At 47.3% G+C, this 21,307-nt stretch overlaps 1 protein-coding gene across 11 annotated transcripts in view; it reads left to right on the top strand.

Annotated features, from left to right (window-relative positions):
- BLTP1 (bridge-like lipid transfer protein family member 1) overlaps positions 1–21,307 on the top strand; it is a 2,946,455-nt gene that overhangs the window by 677,585 nt on the left and 2,247,563 nt on the right. For all 11 annotated transcript variants that reach the window (XM_069631149.1, XM_069631145.1, XM_069631146.1 and 8 more), the window contains exon 22: positions 17,614–17,790. In XM_069631149.1, the coding sequence (XP_069487250.1) occupies positions 17,614–17,790 (177 nt within the window). The remainder of the gene's footprint in view (positions 1–17,613; positions 17,791–21,307) is intronic.

The raw sequence follows: 21,307 nt of genomic DNA, 5'->3' as shown, positions 1-21,307 counted from the left end.
GAAAGAGGGCAGGCCCTCACCTGGTGTCGGCATAAGCCCTGCCAGACAAGGAAAGCAAAAAGATGTATACTTTCAGGAGAAAAGTTGTCTCCTCTGCAGCATACCAGACCAAAATCGCTAACAACACTATGCTGTTAGCTAGCTATGGCTACCACAAATGGGATGACCTGGAATGCCAAATTGAAGCTGTCCCCGGACCATTAAAGGCTCAATTTCTCGAAAGCATCTCAGAAGGCAAGCAGATATCCAACTTCATCCTAAAGAATAACCTTGATGCAGCAGATGATGCAGGACGCATCATAGCAGAGGGAACGCTCACCAAGCGCCACTCCTGGCTCAGGCAGTCTGGATTAAGCTAGAAACTGAGGCAACCCTCTTAAGCCTTCTCAGCGGAGCCAAATGGTTTATTTCAGGAAGGTCATAGGAGACTCCCACAAGAGTGCCAAGGAGGAATACAACACTCTTTAATCCATTAGACAGTTGACAGACAAACCCTTTTCCCAACCGCGCTCCCCAAACTCTAGGAGATTTCGGAGTCAGGGTGCTCAATGTTCCTCATGCTACTGTTAGGACAGACAGTCCTAGTTTTGGGGCCAGTCGCAAGGCCAACGTTCCTCTTCCAATTTTCAAAGAGGAAATAGAAGGGGCAGAGAAAGGGGCAGAACCTCACCTGGGAGAGGCTCAACTCGTCCCAAACAATGACACACCGTTTCTGGTGCCCTCCCACGTCACTCCAGTAGGAGGATGAATTTCACACTTTATCCACGCATGGGAGGGAACAACGTCAGACAAGTGGGTGTTGTCCACCGTGGCAGGCGGGTATTGTATCGAGTTGCTACGAAAACCTCCCTACCACCTGCCAAGACAGAGGAAAATGACAGCAGAAGAACAAATCATACTGCCGGAAGAATGAAAGGCGCTGCTGGAAAAGGACGCCATAGAAATCGTCACAGCAAACCAGGTAGCAGGGGTATTTATTCAACATGCTTCCTTATTCCAAAGAAAGACCTTGCACCCAGTACTAGATCTGCGTGCTGCGAACAAATATGTTAAACCCCAAATGTTTCGTATGACCACGCTCCAAGGGGCATCTCCATTGGAAGCCACGAGGTTGCAAAACCTTCCAAGATGGCCATCCGCCATCTCCTCAACCTTCTACCCGGCCCTAAAGCATTTCGCTCACCGTGATTGGCCCCTCTGGCATTTGCAGCCAACCACAAGCCGGCACGCTTGGAGACGGCCCACATCCTAAGGCACTCATCCGAAGGCACAGTGCCTGTCTCGAGCCTCCTGTTGCCCATCTGAATCTGAAGCCGGGAGGAGCAGGAGCTCCCCCCTATCCACTGCAGGAGCAGTAGGAATGAGGATTGATGCACGTGAGGCCTGCCCGGATACAAGGTAGGCATTATGCCTCCCCCAGCTGCGCTCTAGAATCACTGCAGCATGAAATGCGTTTTTCCACTCATTTGCGGCGATATAATTAATTATATCTGAGCTGTTTCTGGCATTGCCCAATTTGCCCCATTTACACCAGGATTCTGCTTCGTTCCGCACTGTAAGTGCATCTCCATTGGAAGCCACGAGGTTGCAAAACCTTCCAAGCTGGCCGTCCGCCATCTCCTCAACCTTCTTCCCGGCCCTACAGTATTGTGCTCGCCGTGATTGGCCCCTCTTTGGCATTTGCAGCCAACCACAAGCCGGCAGGCCTGGAGCCGGCCCATATCGTAAGGCTCTCATCCGAAGGCACAGTGCCTGTCTCGAGGCTGTCTCCGCTGTCGCGCCGAGGGCCACAACCCCTGCCCCTCCTACGCCGCTCATCATATAATCAGGGTAAGCGTGCTACTCCCCGTTACAGCATTGCCCAACCCCCGTTGCCGGCACTCTGATCCCGCTCATCAAACATCCTCAAACTAGCGTGCTGCAGCATACCAAGCAACACAGCACAACTTCACTCCTTACCCGTCCATGACGCCACTACAACTAAACTACAAGCAGCTCACCTCACTTGCTCGAAAGTAATCCAACAAGGACACTACTACATGCTACTCTACCTAGATGCTCACTACATCTACGGCCTGTACGCCGGATAACTCTTTGTAGCCCCAGTACCTTTGTATCCAAGTTCGTTGTCTTACTGCTCCCGTTCCTATGCTCCCATTGTGCTGGCTAACCGCCATGCACTGGGCACGCATAACTGCCTACTACTCAACTCTGCTACTCACCACGCATTACATCCAATGGTCCGCGGTTCTGGCTCCATACTAGTATAAACATCCAACTGTTTCTTGCAGTAAACTCACCAATTTGAAGCAGCCTACCCCCGCATTAGCGAAGCTGAACTAGCCTAAACTCTAATTTTCCAACTCTGCTCGTCAATTAAATCAGTCCACGTATATACTGCACTACCACAGTGAATTTGCCCATTTCTGCACCTGGTTAGCAAGTTGAATTTGCACATCTCTGCATATGTTTAGCAAAGTTGAATTTGCCCATTTCTGCACCTTGTTAGCAAGTTGAATTAGCACATCTCTGCATATGTTTAGCATAGTTGAATTTGCCAATTTCTGCACCTGGTTAGCAAGTTGAATTTGCACATCTCTGCATATGTTTAGCAAAGTTGAATTGCCCACTTCTACATATGTTTAGCAAAGTTGAATTTGCCCATTTCTGCACCGGGTTAGCAAGTTGAATTGCCCAATTCTGCATATGCTTAGCAAAGTTGAATTTGCCCACTTCTCCATTCGACTAGCAAAGTTGAACCAGCTTACCCTCTCATTGTGTTAACAAAGTTGAATTAGCTCATTTATGCATTGTATTAGTAAAGTTAAATCTGCCTATCCTGCATTGTAATAACTAAGTTGAAATCGCCTGCCCTGGCACTGCACCAGCATAATCCGAAGTAGCCTACTCTTTGCACTATATCTGCACAGCTAAGCTTTACCTGACTGGCTGCACTTGCCCACTGTGCCCTCCCATCCGCGCCCAGCCCTCAACCTACCATGTACTTATAATTATGCCCCCCTGGCTCATTCTTATCATGTTCCCCTTCTGTGTCCTGAATAACGATACACCCTGCAGCTCAAATAGCTACATATCACTTAGCAATGGACTAGCCAAACTCGGCTGCCCAAGACACTACCCCATCCTTGTCCCACACCGTTCCTACCCACCCTACCACCATTCCCCCTTACCGCCCACAGACACCATACTATCATAGCTAGCTCCACACTAGTTAACACGCCGACCAACACTCCCTGCCCGCCTAAGAACGACCACACGGATACCAACACTAACCAACCCTTACTACCAGGTTACCAGCCAGTAGTCAACCCTGACCTCGCCACCCGTAATATCAGACTTGGCTCGAGACTCCACACCTTACCTAATAAGTCGCCCACATTAATCAAGGAGACCAATAAGAATGGTACTAATATCACCAATATTGCACCTCTAAAAGGAGCCCTACTCAATGTCAGATCCCTTGTCGCTCATCCCACTGAAATCGCTGACATCATCCTCTCAGCTGATCTCGACTTCCTTGCTACTACAGAAACATGGCTACATGAGGCAGCAGGACCCTACCGAACCCTCGCTGTTCCCAATAATTACTCCATCCACAGAGCGGGTAGAGTTAATGCTTGCGGAGGAGGTGTAGCAGTCATCTTCAAATCCTCACTTGAACATAGATCCATCACCTCCCCTCCACTAGAATCATGTGAGCACCTAACCATCAAAATACAAACTACCCCTAAGAGCTCAATCAACATGCAACTCATGTACAGACCCCCAGGTCCCACAGGTACATTTGAGGAAGACATCACTTCACTTATAGCTGAAAACTCCAAGCCCCTCTCACAAAATATCATTCTAGGAGACTTTAACATTGGGTACAATGACCCCAGCGACACTCCGGCCGCATCACTCGCCAACGCCCTATCAGAGCATAACTATACTGAAATTAACACACTACCTACCCACCAGAAAGGCAGAACCATCGACTGGGTTGCAGCCTACAACGGCAACATTACCTGCAAAGCACCACAACCCCTTGTATGGACAGACCACTTCCTCATACCTTTTGACATCAGTGTCAACAACCCCAATCAATGCCCTCTCGCGCCTGCCTGTCTAACCAGAAACAAGCGTAACATTACAGCAGACACCCTCACACCCCTGGTTCTCCCCCTCCTTAACTCGCTTCCAGCCACCTCTGACCTTAGCCTCCTAGTCAGCACCTACAATGACGCCATGACCAACGCCATTGACGCTGTTGCCCCTCTAAAGTTACGTAAAGGCAAACCCAGAGCGCATCTGAACTCCTGGTTCACCCCTGAACTCAAAATTCTCAGAAAAAAGAAAGCTAAGATGGAAACCTTATGGAAAACTACTCCCTCAGCTGAAAATAAAACTGACCTCACGACCATCTCCTCCCTTTACAAAAAAGAGATAATCCGCACTAAGAAGGAAGCCTACAATGTGAGAATTGATAAGGCAGGATCCTCTACTAAAGAACTCTTCACCATTTTGAAGGAATTAGAAAACCCTAACCCACCTTCAGACACTTGTGTAAAAAACAAACCTTGGTGCACCAGCATCCTAGCTGCCCTTGCCAACAAAATCAGTGGCCTTCAAACCAAAATTGAGACTAAACTACTACAATTATCCAATAACATTCCTAGCACCCCCACCCCTACCAATACCACCAAAGGCTTCACATTTAAAATGGTTACTATACCGGAAGTCCAAAAAATGATTGCACCCTCAAACCCTTCAATTGCAAAGGGGACATCTGCCCTGCCCAGATTATCAAAGATGCTGCAAGAGACCTCTCCCCCTTCATCTCCAAACTCATAAACCTAGCCTTCTCCACCATCTCTATACCCAACAACCTGAAACAGTCATGGGTTCTCCCCCTCTTAAAAAAACAATCCTTAGACCCAGCCATCCCTACTAACTACAGGCCGATCACCACGGTACCCTTCCTGTTAAAAATCCTTGATAGAGTTGCCTACTTGCAAATCCAGGACTACTTAGAATCTAATCAACTACTAGGGTTGCGTCAATCCGGCTTTCGACCTCAACACGGAAAAGAAACCGCCCTTGTTGACCTCAAAAGTCAGATTGATGACATTAAAGACAAAGGTAAAATGGCCATCCTGCTCCTTCTAGACCTCTTAGCAGCCTTTGACCTGGTCGATCATAAAATACTCTGCAACCACCTCTCATCTGCTGCCCATTTCTCACCCTCAGCTGTCATGTGGATACAATGCTTCTTAGCCAACAGAACCATGAGAGTTTTTTCACCAGTAGCTGCTGCAGACCCTATCCCCATTACTTGTGGTGTCCCACAAGGATCTTGTGTTTCCCCCACCCTCTATAACATTTTTACAAAGCCTCTCTTTGACAAGTTGGACCATCTGGGTGTCACCTACACTAATTACGCAGACGACACCCAGGTACTCCTTACCATCTCTGGCAACTACCGGGCTGACGTCACCAGGATTAACAAAATCTTTTCCATCATTCAGTCATGGATGGTGACACATGGCCTCTGCCTGAATGATGAGAAGACGGAACTCCTTCTGGTCGGTTCTCCCAATAATTTACAGAAACTTAGCGCTAACTACACCAATATTATCATTGATGGCAACACCATCCCCGTCGCTAAGAGTGTGAAAACGCCAGCTTTCTACCTTGGTGCCAATACTAACCTCTCAAAACAAGTCAACATGACTGCCTCTACTACCGCCTACACTGGGAAACTAATTGGAGCCTGCAGGCACTTTCTATCCACAAACAGCTGCCTTACACTGGCCAGGGCGCTCATACAATCTAAGCTGGACTATTGTAAAAGCCTCTACCTAGGGGCGAACCAAGGTATAATTAACAAACTCCAGGTTCTCCAAACAACGCACTGCGAGCAGCGCTAAACATCCCCAGGAGAGAGCACATCTCCCCCATCAGAATTTCTTGCAAATGGCTCTCCATTCAACAAAAAATCGGCCTAAAAATTCTCTTACCTATAAAGCGTTAAACCACCTACCCCCCCCTTATCTAACTAATAAACTCTCATTGAAGCCGAACAACAGAATCACCATATCCGCCAACACTCTTTGCCTCACTGTGCCCAGATTCATCTCTAAAATAGCTGGCAGATCCAGTTTCACGGTCCTCGCCCCTCAACTCTGGAACTCCCTGCCGCTTAACATCAAATCGGCCACCTCAGTTCACCTGTTCAGGAAGCTAGTCATTGCTTGGCTACTGGACAAAACTAAAAACTAATCCTATGCCCGACTAGGACCATGATTACTGTGTATACTATTCAATTGTCTCTATTGTATGCCCTATTCCCCGCTGATTGTATATATTGTATATCACTTCTACATAATGTATAACTGTAAATTCTATATATTGTACCTTCTGTAACCTGTCTTTAAGCGCCCTTTTACTCCAGGGTCTGGTGCGCTATATAAATAAACAAACAAAACAAACAAACCTCTAAAACGGGGGGACTACATGGCAACATTGGATATGAAAGATGCATACTTTCATATTTCAATGCATCCTGCGCACAGAAGATACCCGAGTTTCAAAATAGCGGGAGTACACTACCAATTCAAAGTATTCCCATTCGGCATTGCCTCAGTACCAAGAGTATTCACAAAGGTTCTCGCAGTAGTGGCAGCGCACCTGCGCAGAAAGTCCATCCCAGTATACCCTTATCTGGACTACTGGCTAATCACCAGGGAATCTTCTCAGATTTGCAAATTAAATACACAAAAAACAATAAACATTCTCTTCAATCCGGGGTTTTCCATCAACGAGAAAAAATAAAGTGTAGTCCCCAGCCAAATAAAACACTTTGTAGGGGCTATTCTAACAACCAAAAAGGGGTTGGCTTTCACCTCCAACGATAGAGTACAAAATTGTGCTGTTGCAAGTACCTCACTACAAGGTCAGTCGCCAGATAACTGTAGGCAAAGCAATGTACTTGCTTGGGATGATGGCCTTATGCATTGACTTGGTTCCGCACATGCGCCTGCGTCCACTTCAGGTATGGTTAGCGAAACAGTGGTCTCAGGAAAGCGGACAGTGGGACTATCTAGTGGTTGTTTCACTAACTTTGGTTCAGGCTCTTCGCACAAGCATTCCTTACAACAGACGCCTCATTCGCCGGATGTGGGGCCCACTTCCTCCACCACACCCAAAGACATATTAACTTCCTAGAACTCTTGGCAGTCCTCAAGGCTCTTCAGGCCTTTCAGCAACATCTCAAGGGTCAAATAGTGCAGGTCCTCACAGACAGCACCACAGCCATGTTCTATCTGAACAAGCAAGGAGGCACACACTCTCAAAGTCTGTCCAACCAATCCCAAAAAATATGGAAGTGGGCACTCAACCGGAACATGCTCCTAACATCTCAACTTGTTCCAGGGGAACTCAATTCTCTGGCAGACACTTGAAGCAGACACCCTCTACCAGAAGAACACGAGTGGCAACTCGACAGAGATATCCGAGACATTCTCACAAAGGGGTGATCCCCCACTAAACTTGTTAGCCACAAACCTAAACGCACAATGCCCAGACTTTGTGTCCAGGTTTCCCCAACCAGAGTCCAAGGGGAACACCCTGTGGATGATCTGGTCAGGGAAATTTGCTTGCGCTCCCCGCCCCCCCCCCGATAACACTCCTAAGAAAGATAGTGCACAGGATACAGCAGGAACAAGGAACTCTGATCCTGGTTGCTCCAATGTGGGTGAGATAGCCTTGGTTTCCACACCTGCTCAAACTGGCGATGTGTGTGCGACCCAATCAATCTCCAGTGCCCATACACTTTGTTGACACAAAACAAAGGGCCATCCCTCTACCCGCACCATGTCTATGAACTTGGCAGCTTGGCTTCTGAAGTCATAGTTTGGCCACTTAAATGTTCCACAAAGGTCTATGGATATCCTTAACGGGGAATGAAAACGCAACACCAGGCACTGCTATTTTAATAAGTGGAAGAGATTTGAGATATGGTGCACATCACAAACACTAAACCCAACGGAATGTTCTCCCGCAAAAATTTTACACTACATGCTTTACCTACTAGAGTGCAGCCTAGTATAAAGATGCATCTGGCGGCCTTGTCATTTTAAACCACTTCACAGAACAAGGTGTCCTGGTGGAAAGTCCCTGTCTTTAAGGCTTTCATGGAAAGGGTAAAGTGGCTATACCCTCCAATTTCCAAACCTCCTCTGTGTTGGGATCTCAATGTTGTGCTCTCTAAGCTCATGGGTACACCCTTTTTGAGCCTATGCACAAGGCCAGCCCAAAACATCTTACATACAAAACTACATTCCTAGTAGCTCTCAACTCGATAAAACGAGTCAGTGAGCTACAGGCTTTGTCCGTACATGACCCCTTTTTCATTATACACAAGGTTGTCCTCCAAACACATCCTAGGTTCTCACCTAAATTCATTTAAAAGTTCCATGTAAATCAATCCATATAACTTCCTACCTTATTTCAAAATCCATCAAACTCAGCAGAAAGTAGCTGAGGGCGGACTTGTACTGTGTGAACAAAACGAAACCTCTAAGGAAAACAGACCAACTCTTTGTTTCCGTAGCGCCTGGTGGCGAGGGCGATCACATATCAAAGAACACCATCTCCAGATGGATAGTCAAGTGCATACAGCTCTGCTATTCCCTATTCAAGAAGGTCTTACCTTTCGCCCCGAGGGCGCACTCTACCAAAGGTACAGGAGCTACCTTAGCTTTCATTGCAACCCTCCCTCTAGATGCCATCTGCAAAACTGCAACATGGAGTTCCATCCAGAGGTTCACACAGCATTATTACATTGACACACACTCTAAAAGTGGTCCTAAAACATCTTTGCTGCTGTACCTTCTAACTTCCCACCTCCTTCTGCAAATATTACTAGCTAATCTATGCAGAGCATGTGATCTAAGCAGATCCACAAGCTCCATAGGGGATACATTACTCACCGTAATCGTATTTCTGGTGGTTGTATCTGCTTAGGTTCACAAGCACCTACCCTTCCTCCCCTTCTGGACTAGAAGGCGCATAGATGTTTTCTGGGTTATCACTGGCTCTGCTTTATCATATCTTTACTCACAATATACTTCATGCAACCTCATTTCAGAAACAAGCTAAAGGACCTCGACGCGTGAGGGACCTTGGGTACAGTACACTAGGGATACTATTACTAAACACGCCCTGTCGATGTCCGTTTTTGATAATTTCTAAAACAAATATTGTCATACTGCGTGACTTACACTAAATGTCAAGGGTTTAAAAAGGTTTGGAAAAAACCTTTCACTTGAAATGTGAGCAGGAAAGTCCATTTTGGCTCATATTTGAGCCAAGTCCATTTGTGCCAAGTCACACATTCCACAATGCCACCTAGTAGCCATCACTGGAAGTTCACCTCCAGGTCTCAGCTACAACTGCAAGGCATTGTGGGTATGCAAATTAGTTCAAATGCAAACCTTTTTCTCCAGGAAATTATCTTTGTCTAATAGGGCAGTGGTACGTTATACATAGCTTAATCAATCCAAGACAGACATTTGCCAGGCTGCCAGGACAGCCACATACCTGGTTTCACCCTTATTAGGTATCATCCGTGCAGCATAGTCCTGACAGCCTTGTGTTTGGAGCATTTGGCCATGTTTTCACAACACCAAGAAAGTTATGGTGGGTTTAAGAAGGTTTGGAAAAAACCTTTTCGAGGGGATTGTGTCCTCCGATGTATTCCACATCTATGCCAGTAATGACCACAGCTGTGCCGCTTGGGAATTTTTTTCGGCGTCGATACACTGTCCCTCGAGGTCCTCCGTCGAGGGTCGACGTCACCGGATGTTATATCTAGGACGCACAGCGCCCGTAGCCTCAGTTCCGTTTTTTCCGCAAACGTGTTCGCTTCGGAATCTCGGCACGCTCGGTACTGCTTCGGAATCTCGGCACGCTCGGTACTTCTACTTTGATTGAGAACGATGTCTTCATCTTCTTCCAAAATGTCCATCACGGACCCGCACGACATCTGCCTCTGGTGCCTCAGTGAAAGCCATGCCACCGATGACTGCCAATCCCTGACATCGAAGGCCTTGCGGGAGCGGAAGAAGAAATTAATGGTAGGTAGGGTGTCTAAAACCCGTAAGTTGAATCTGCTGGGCTTTCGACCGACGACTCGAGGGGTGACTCTGAGTCGGTGTAAGTCCAGGGGGGTCTCGGTCTCGGAATGGTTCCCGCCATTTCTCTGCCTCTTCTAGGTATTCCCGGAAGCGCCGTCACCGGTCGCCTACCCCGTCCTCGTTGGAGGACTCCGCCAGAAGGCGGGTGACTTGTCCCACCAAGTATTCGTCGCCGGCCGAATGGGACGCATTCCGCCAGCAGATGATGGCGATTTTCGAACCGCAAGGCACCGTTCCACCGTGCCTTCGAGAGAAGCCGGCAAGGAACGAGTTAGAGCCACCACTCGCATGCCTTCGGGCTCGGGCGGTCGGCGCAATCATCGGGAGGCGCCGAGGGCCTGATCGGACAAGGTTGATCGCCATAGCCGTGCTTGGTCCTGGTCCTCGACGCCATTGAAACCATCGGAGCCTGTGAGGCCTTCCAAGAAGGCACTGACGCCATCGGCGCCGTGTCCGTCGAAGGACACTCTCGGGGCTCCGGCCTCGAAGCAGTTGTCAAAGTCATCGGCGCCTCGCTCGACGTCGACGCCGATTCTATCGACGCCTTTTGAGGAGAATTTGCCGGAGATGCCTCGGAGGGCTGTAGAAACTCTGAGGAAGGCTCTCTGTGTCCGCGAGGCCTAGTTTTTAGCCCTTCTCTGCTCCCCCATCCAGATTGGATTTATTCCAACATTTGTATTATATTTCAGAGGTGGAAGAAGGGTCTGATGAGGAGAGTGTTGTGCCTCCTGATGTTCCTGATGACCTGTTGTCTGGTCACAGTCAAATGGAAGACCTCCGTCAGTCCTTACATGACGCCAGTGGTCTTGACACCTCTCCGGAGGTTGAGTTTGGCAGGCCTGAGCCTGGTACGCATGCCGAATCCTCGTATAGGCGTCTCATATCGAGGGGGACTGAGTACTTGGGGTGGTCTGCTTCATCTGTTGATTTTCTTCAGGATGATCTGACGGATATCCTGGACCAAGGTCCACCCACTGACCCAGTGTTGCCACTTCATATGGCTTTGCAAAGAAGGGTGGCAGCGGCTTCGACTGCTCCGGAGAGTCTCCCGGCAGTGAATAAGTCGCTTCTTTGCCCCCCACTCCGGAGAGTTTGGTGGTGCAGGCGGCTACGGCCCCGACGAAGCAGTCTGCGTACCCTACTATCCCTCCTGATAGGGACGACAAGTGCTTTGATGGTTGGGCGAAGAGGGTATTTTCTTCTGCGGGTATGGTTTTAAAGGCAGCCAACTCCGTTTGTCCCTTGGCAAGATTCACTCACACTCTGTGGAATTGTGCATCTTTGGCGGCTGAGCATATTCCCGGGGGGAAGAACGGGATGCTTACCTAGCCCTCGTGCAAGGATGCATGTGTGAATCTGTTCAGTCGGGTCTGGACATGGCAGACTGTGTCAACCGGTCCATGGCTGCGACCACCGTGATACTCAGGTTTGCGTGGTTGAGGAAGTCGGGGTTTGCTCCTGATGTGCAATCCCGGCTTTGCAACATGCCCATGCCCTTTTGATGGTGTCCATCTTTTTGGCAGCAAGGCTGACGAGAGCCTTGAGAGGTTGCAGACCTCCAAAGCTGCAGCAAAGTCTTTGAGTGCTGCAGTATGTCAACCTCTGCCTTTTCGTCCTAGGGGACAGCAATGGAGGGTGGTGTCTAGATGCCTACCCCCGGGCATCGGGACCAAGCCCATCAGCTCCGAAAGCAGGCATCCAGATACTTACTAAAACCCCAACAGCCCCGGCTGGGGGCTTTTTGGGTTCACGTCCTGGCGCCTTAGGCGCCAGGCTCATCATGGAAATCAGTCCTGGCGCCAGGCTCATAGACTTTACTTACCTGATGCAGACCATGCTGCTAGTAAGTCCAAGCCAACGTGAGGCCTGGATGGGACTATTTTTCTACAGGGACTATTTTTTACTCGGGCGTGGTTCTAGGGAACTTCTTACCTGGAACTACTTTGGATGCTATTTAAACCACGCCCGAACAACAGCACACGCTTCGCGTTATTCTGCATCCAGCAGCATAACGCTCACCGTGCCTGCAGTCTGCAACCAGTCTTCTGCCACGCCTGCCTCGAATTTGGAGCTCCTAAAACCAAGGGGAAAGAAAAGGACAAGATTAGAAAATGAACTATTTCGAATTCCTCACCTGATTTCGGATCCATCTCGCCTCCGGACCTGGAAAGTACATCATTTCAGTACACGTCGCATCTCCAGCTTTAGCGCCGCGCAATACTCACCAGTCCACGCAGCATCTTTCGATTTGGCGCTGCCTCCATCATTTCTTCACCGAACTCCGGCACCTGAGGGACAAAAGAAAACAACAAGGTGAGCCGAGAAAACCAACAAATAAAACACTTATCATCATAGATTTACCTGATTACCACTGGAGGCATTATTCTATAACTCTCCACATCTTCATGTGCTGCACCTGCAAAGAGAGAGAAAACAACACGTTCAACACCGGCAACATTTACCGGACAGCGCGGGTATACAGACGCTTACTTGAGCGCCACCAACTGCCACGAGGGGTATCTTCTCACGATCTTAGTTGCAAGACAAGGAAGGAAGGGGGGGAACAAGAGGGAATCATCGGACATATTGAACTCTATGAACTTGATACTTACCGAACCTTGCCAGGAACAGAGTCCATACTCTCCGGAAACTCTCCCACGCCTTCAAACCAGTGAAGTAACTGGCATCAACGCGCCCCTGCAATCCACACAGGATGGAGAGTTCATCATTTAAAAACATAAGGTGAGGTTCCTAAAAAGGGATATCGGAGGTGACGAGAAGGGAGAACGAGAACAGTGGGAAGGGGCTATCACTCATATCCACGGGTGGCTAAATCCCTTTCTCCACTTGCAGGAGAATACTTCTACGGATCAAGCAGACGAGATTAGGCGGGCCAATCCGGACAGTCATCTCAGCACTATGCATCGCGTTGGTGGAGACCGCAGCTGTCCGGTCCGATCGACGCCCCTGTGGGAACCAGGTGAGCGTAACAGGAGGTTCCTTTCGGTACTACTCTTCCTTTGGTAGATCGAGAGGAGCTGCCAGTCTGCCAGTCAAAGGGGCCACCATCGAAGTACCAGAGGTGGAAAGCAAGGTACTCAAGGTGCCAAAGCTGCTCGGGCAGTTGCCTCTTTGCCCTCAGGCACTGCCGCCGCCGCATCAGCTCAGTCATGAGGCCATGTCCCATGGTTTGCCAGTTGGGGGCAGACTTGCGCAGCATCTTGGAGAATGGCGAGCCATTACTTCAGATGTGTGGTTCTGGAGATCACAACCCACGGCTACTGTCTGCCTTTCTGGCAGAGGGTTCACGACAATCCATCGGCGAAGCTCTCTTTGAAGCATCCGGACCCGCTCCTTACGCAGGAAATCCTATCCTTGCTGGAAAAAGGCACCATAGAACTGGTGCCTGTTGCGGAGAGGAACAAGGGATGGTGTTCCCCTTATTTTTTGATCCCGAAAAAAGACTGGGGATTGAGACCCATCATGGACATGTGTTGGCTGAACAAGCTCCTCAGGAAGGACAAGTTCAAGATGGTAACTCTTTCTCAAGTCCTCCAGGCCCTTCAACTGCAGGATTGGTTGGGGTCTATAGACCTCAAGGATGCTTACTTTCATGTGCCGATTCATCCAAAGCATGGGAAGTACCTGAGGTTCGCGATTCGCATTTTCAGTTTCGGGTCCTGCCGTTCGGATTGACCTCTGCCCTGAGGGTCTTCACCAAGCTGATGGTGGTGGTGGCAGCGTATCTCAGGAAAGGGGGATTCACGTCTACCCCTACCTGGACGATTGGTTGATCAGGGCACGTTCTCCCGAGCAAGCCCTGGATCATCTGTCCGTCACCCGCCACTCCCTTCACAAGCTGGGCTTCTCCCTCAATTTGAAGTCCAATTTGACACCTACCCAGCGGCTCCAGTACATCGGAGCAGTGCTCGACACATCCCTGGGGCTGTGTTCGCCTCCCCAGGTGAGGGCTCATCACATTCTGCAGATGGTGGACAAGTTTCAACGTGCCCAGAGTCTCCCGGGGTTCGAATTCTTGAGGTTGCTCGGCCTCATGGCATCCTGCATTTTCCTGGTGCCAGAGGCCAGACTGCCGATGAGATCTCTGCAGTGGGCTCTCAACATGCAGTGGTCGCAGTTCTCCGGCAGGATGTCGGATCACGTTCAGATTCCGCCCTCGGCCGCACAGGATCTTCTGTGATGGGCCGTCAAAGCCAATCTGATGAAGGGTGCTCCATGTTGTCAACCGTGGAGTCCAGACTCCACCTCAAGCTGTCAGGCTAGCCCTGAAGTCTTTTCGCCGTCTGTGCAGGGGAAAAATGCCCCGATTATGACGGACAATACAGTGGCCATGCACTACCTCAACAAAAGGGGTGGTGGGGTCACTCCCATTGTGCAGGGAGGGGATGCAGCTGTGGTTCTGGGCCATCCGGCAGGATATTTTGATCGTGGCAGTTCATCTGGCCAGGGACGAAAACATGGCGGCAGACGCTCTGAGCTGGTAGATCACGGTCTCTCACGAGTGGGAGCTGGCTCAGGAAGTTCTTTTGGAGATCTTCGCCCTTTGGGGAACCCCACAAGTGGATCTCTTCGCCACCAGTGTGAACCGGAAGTGCGAGAGATTCTGCTCGCAGGAATTTCCTTCCAAGAGGAGCCTTAGGGGACGCGTTCGTAGTGGAGTGGTCCTTTCCACTGCTGTACGCGTTCCCTCCAGTCCCCATCATTCTGCAAGTGTTGCGGAGGTTACGGAGGTTACGGAGGTTCGGTTCCCAGATGATCCTCATTGCTCCTGCATGGGCTAGGAGAGCGTGGTACCCAGACCTTCTAGACATGTCCATCTGCCCTCCATGCCGTCTTCCCTACCGAGACTATCTACTCTCACGGGAGGGGGTTGAGTTCTCCATCCAGAGGTCAAGTCTCTCAGCCTTCATGCTTGGTATCTGAAAGGCTGAGGTATAAGGATTGGGACCTCCCCGAAGACGTGATTGATTGATTGATTGATTGATTGATTGTTTGATTGATTGATTGATGAAGACGTTGCTTTCGGCCAGAAGGCCTGCAACGAAATCCCTGTACCGTTGCCGTTAGAGGAGGTTTGCGACTGGTGCAGGGTACAGAATGTGAATCCTTTCCAATGTTCCATTCCTTTGGTTTTGTCTTTTTTGCTTTCTTTAGCCCACAAGGGCCTGCAAGTATGTACCATTAAGGGGTACCTGGTGGCTCTGTCTGAGGAATGCTCTTATTTTAAGATCCCTTTGATTTCTCAGTTTCTAAAAGGGCTAACTAATGTGTTTCCACTGTCGCCTTTCCAGGTGCCGGGATGGGATTTTAATTTGGTTCTAAAGTTCCTAATGGGAGCTCTGTTTGAGCCCTTATAGTCTTTCACGATGAGACTGTTGTCCTTTAAGACTGTATTTTTAGTTGTGGTTCCTTCCGCGCGAAGACTGAGTGAGTTGCAGGCACTTTCCGCCAAGCCACCTTTCACAGTGTTCCATAAGGACAGGGTTGTCCTTGGGGTTCGTCCTTCTTTTCTTCCGAAAGTTGTGTCGGAATTTCATTTAAGCCTGAAGGTTGTTCTTCCGGTGTTCTATCCTCCTCCGCATCCTGGCAAGGAACAGGCGAGGCTCCGTAGGTTGGATCCTAGGAGAGCTTTAAGTTTCTACATTTCATGCATGTCCCGGGTCAGAGTGGACGATCAGCTCTTTATTGGATACGCTGGAAGGCGTTTGGGACAAGCTGTTACTAAACAGACTTTGTCTAGATGGATTAGCTTGACAATTTCAGAATGTTACCGTTTGGCGGGTAAGGACCCTCCTGTAGGCTTACGTGCTCACTCTACTAGGGGTGTGGCTGCCTCCACGGCTTTACAGAGGGGAATTCCGATTTGCAGTATTTGCGAAGCACCCACATGGGCTTCTGTCCATACCTTGGTGAGACACGATTCCCTGTACTCCATCCATTGGCAGGATTTGGCCTTTGGTAAGGCAGTCCTATATTCAGCAATTTGATTGGACATTCTAAAATTCTAAATTTGTAAATTCTTTTCCCACCTCCATACGTTGGTACTGCTTTGGGAGTCTGTCATAGATGTGGAATACGTCGGAGGACATAATCCCCTCGAAGAACAAGTTACTTATCTTACATGGTAACGTTCTTTCGATGGGTTGTTCCTCCGACGTATTCCACATCGAACCCTCCCAGCTTGCCCCTCTACAGAATTTCTTACGCGATTGCAGCTTACGTTTCCGAAAGGCTTTCTGCAGTCATACTGGCAGGGGATTGGTGCCACACGTTCTGGGAAAAAACTATAACTCAGGCTACGGGTGCCGTGCGTCCTAGATATCACATCCGGTGACGTCAACCCTCGATGGAGGCCCTCGAGGGACAGAGTATCGACGTCATCGACGCAGGACGCCTACGCCGAAAAGATTTACGAAGCAGTACAGCTGTGGTCATTACTGTCATAGATGTGGAATACGTCAGAGGAACATCTCATCGAAAGAACGTTACCAGGTAAGATAAGTAACTTGTTCTTCACCTAAAATGTGAAAGTAGGAAAGTCCATTTGAGCCAAGTCACATCTGGGAGATCTTCTACAATAGATTAAGACGCCAGATATTAAAGGGGATAAAAGTGTGTGGCCTTATATTATGAGGAATAAAATAGCCTCTACTGTATGTAAAAAGGAAGGATATCGCAGGGCACCTTTACTTTCTTTGACATTATAAAGGAACTCTGCCTTCTGCCTGATTCCTCTATTTGGTCATGGAACTCCTTAGTGACTTGCAACATCTTTATATTTTATGTTGAGAGGTTGTATAACCTAAATAGAATTCGGCTAAATCGCAAAAATAGGCTAAGAAATGTTAGAAACAAAAGAAAACAATTGGAGTTGGTATTTAGAACCTTTCAGTGAACATTATCATGGTGTAATGTTCGCTAAGGGAAGACGCTGAGCTCAGAGTTAAAATGTTGGGAGAAAAACATCGATAACAGTGGTTAAGGCCCTCTGTTACCCCACTGTTTACAATAGCCCACCAATATTCCAATGTTGTAGTGCATTATTTTGCATCTTTTGTGGACAACAACATAATTCCATAGTATATATTTCTTTATTTGCACTTTTATGAAGTCTGTTAATACAGATTTGCTTCTCTTTGTCTGTTAAATCTGTTTTTCCCGAACTTGTGTCTCTCCTTTTTCACATTTCAACTTGCCCGAAGATAAATGGGCAGGTCTTATTTTCTTCAGCTTTTAGGTGTCATCTATGCTCCCAGTTATTAGATAATGTTACTTCCCAGTTAATGTGCTTCTTGTAATGTTTCTAAAGTAATATTTATCAGCGTCGTTGATGTTTTTGGTTACCTATGCTTGCTGGGAGACGTGGGCTTAACCCTCTTATCATCTAAAACAGCGACCACCAGTGGATGGAGTACTGCGGGAAGGTCACATCAGTCTGTCAGGTCTTCAGCTGCGAGCACATGCCATGTTTTCTGCAGAAGGTTTACCTCTGGGAACTGATACTCTTGAGTATGCGTGGCTCATTGACATTCAAGCTGGAACACTAACGGCAAAGGTCACATCACCTCAGGTAAGACAGATCATGTATAGGCATGTATTTTGTGAGTAACTACATTCATTATTTTGTTTACTATAAAGCATAGAGACATAAAAGGTTCATTGGAATAGGGTACTATTAAACATTGGAAATTGGTTATGCCTTTAAAAGTCTGTTTTACAACATGAAATCTACAAAACTTAATAACTTGATACATTGGAATAGAACAATATAGTGTGGCATAACATTATGCTAATTAGGTTAAAGAACGACATACCCCAGTCTCCAAGCAACATGCCAAGTACATTTCGTTAATGAAAGAAGCGAAAGGCAGGGCCCAGAGAGACAAATGAGAAAAATTGATAAAATAATGTTTGAGTGCCAACAACACCAGGTGGGCCCTAGCTAGTGCACTAGCCTTTCAGCCTGTCATTTGGCACTTAGCCAAGTAAAATATAATTTTATCTCTGATCCTTGAAATTGAACATGGTTATAGAATTTCTGGTGATGTATGTTTGCCAGTGGTGGTAAGATGAAGGCGGGGTAGTCATTGGGTGCCATCCTCGCTTGCCATATATCAACTGTTACTTCCGTTTGCCAGCATTGGTATGCAGTCTTTACATTGAATGAATTTGCATCGAATCATTATCCATTGAAATTCGTTCATTGAAATGCTTTTCCATCGAAAAGCATTTTTATTGAATGAATTTCGTTGGATTTAGGGTTCGGGTTAGGGTTGGAGGGGGGTTAGTGTTAGGGTTAGGGGGTTAGGGATCGATGGATGGATTTAGGGTTGGGCGGAGGCCTCATTGTTTATTGGGGGGTCCCCCCCAACCCTTAACAGTAAACACCACAAGATACAGGAAGCTGGGCAGTGCTGGAATACTTAATAAGATTTCAGAACTGGACATCTCCCTGTAACGTTGTTTCCATCGAACCTCTTGACGTTCTTGATGGACACGTTTCGATGGATAAGCACTTTTATTTGAAAACATAGCATTTCGATGAATTTATTTTCATTGGATGTATTTCGATTGATTTGCAATGGTTACATTTCGATGGAAAGACCATAAACCGCCAGCATTGTGCCCCACTTTTGTAGACCCAGCAGCTCTTCTTGTTTAAGAATTGCTACAGATTGGTGTAGTTGTACAACAATCTTTTGCATCGTAATTATCTCATCCTTCTGAATGGAAATTAAACACTGCCTTCCTTGAAGAATTTGCAATAGGTTGACATTAAATGTCCTACCTTAAAGGAATAGTGGGCGAGATGGGCAGGAATTAAACATTAAAGATGGTGCCTAGAATGTTGAGCAAAACAAAAGAGGAGATGGCTGGAAGGTTTAGAATGAATCTTAACCTCTGGCATCGCTCTGGGTAACTCTCCAGACCATCTTTCAGAAAGGAGAAGACCATATGCAAATCAGGCTTGGTCCCACCCCCAAAGTGGCAGTCCAGCCCAAATTGCTAGGTTACATCCCTTCTGCACGAGGCCTCAAGCATCACCAGACATGTCTTACCCCTTTCTGTAATGGCTTAGCAGGCGTAGAGCGATGGTCTAGAGGGTTGCCCAGAGCAATTGCTAGAGGTTTAAGATTAATTCTCCAGCATGGGGTCTGGCATGGATTCACAGGCTCATGAATATTCCCTGTTGTCAGGCTGGGAATCCTCTGTAAAAGAAAAAACAGTTTCATTTTCGCTTTAAAACAGTATTTTGAATGGACTGAGTCCTCCCACGTATTCTTCAGCTTAGATATAATCTGCCAGCTTGCTGCTTTCTTCAGAAAAAAAATTCACCAGAGGGTGCTGTGCTCGAGGCCGCATAGCTTTAGTCCCTCGAGGGCCGCCACCTCTGGTCTCAGTTCAGTTTTTTCGGCGTTGATGGTCACATCAGTTGTATCAGGCATCGAAGGATGTCAGGCTCTTAAGAAAGTACAAGTGCAGAAAGCGTAAAAACTGTACAGAGGGATAGGTTGGGAGAGCCGATGAGGAATACATGGGAGGAAAATCCAGTCGAAAGAACGTTACAGTTGGTAAGTAACTTGTTCTTCAAATGGATTGTGTCCTCACACGTATTCCTCATCTTTGATAGACTCCCACAGAATTAGTAAATTGGAGGAGGGAGTACCAGAGTTTTTAATTATGTACTGATTTAAAGGATGGCTTTTGCAAAAAAGCCTCCTTGGTAAGAAGTGGAGTCTAAACAATAATGTTTTACAAAGGTGTGCATGGATGACCAGGTGGCCGCTGCACAATGTCCTGCACAGGAACACCCCTCTGAAGAGCCCCTGGTTGAATGAGCCCTTAATCCATGTGAAGCCAACCTGTAACATGCAGATATTACTAGGATTATCCATCTGGATAAGGTTGTTTGGACACACCAAGGCCCAATTTGTGTCCAGTGTAGCCTGCAAATAACTGATCAGTTTGTCTAAATCTTTCAAGTCTAGAGATATAGAAGGTGAGAGCCCTTTTGCGGTCTAGCCTGTGGAAACTTTCTTCCTCTTTACTAGCGTGCGGAGGAGGGTAAAAGGAAGGTAAAGTAATCTTTTGCGACAGATGGAAATCTGAAACTATTTTAGGTAAGCCAACTACATATTACTTGATCTCATCAAAACACAATTAACATCTTCTGCAAATGGATTTTTATCATATTTTTTATAATTGTTTTTGATGGGAATATGCATACCCATTAAAATATGTTGTACTATTATACCGGGTCCACGGCTATATGTATGTTCTGTTAATAGCCTTTTGCTGTCACTTGGGGTGTGATCTACCTACAACCTGTGTGTCGGGAAGCAGGTTAGCTAGTTGTGGAATGTTTGCTTTGTCATGATCCTGTTACTGCAGCCAACGTTTTAGACCAGTATGTAGTTCGCCAACTACACTCCAAAGACACCATTGAAGATGCATTTGAAACATATTAAATGCGTCAAACCAAAGGATCCCCAATGAGCATATGGAAAAAAGTGTAGACGCAAGTTATTTTCCTCTACTCTTTCCTACAGGAAAAGGAGGAAGATATGATGAAAGGTCCACGCATATTTGTGCATCAGAATATCGCTCTTTACAAATGTATTTTGAAGGCCCTAGATTCAGACTAAATGTAGAATACATTTTTCACCTCCTGTTCGAAAATGAACTAGCAACTCTGTTAAGGAGTTGCACACACATTAAAAACAGGCTCAAATTTTTTAAACATGTCCGCTACCCATCTGCTTCAAAAGATAAAAGACAAAGATTAAGGTTTGCAGTCAAGTATCATTAATCTCTTGGCAAACGTGTGGTAAAAAATTATACTGGTTCTGATGTCATGCTGATGTACGTTGTATGCTAAGGAACCTAAGCCCACCCACATGGTTTGTTACTTTAAGTTGTGCAGAGTATGCATGGGATGACTCGCACGACTTCTTACGCACTGCAAACCAAAATAAAGAAGGAATAGATATAAAATCTCCAGGAGAACTCTGTTCTCTTGACCCTGAGCTAAAAGACCTCTGGGATAACATGTCATCTGACAAAATACTGTCACAAATTTTTTTACA

Source organism: Ambystoma mexicanum, chromosome 6q (assembly GCF_040938575.1).
Source record: "Ambystoma mexicanum isolate Mex_15411 chromosome 6q, UKY_AmexF1_1, whole genome shotgun sequence".
NCBI classification, from domain to species: Eukaryota; Metazoa; Chordata; class Amphibia; order Caudata; family Ambystomatidae; genus Ambystoma; species Ambystoma mexicanum.
The sequence above is the reverse complement of the archived record's forward strand: the minus strand, read 5'-3'. Positions and strand labels throughout refer to the sequence as shown.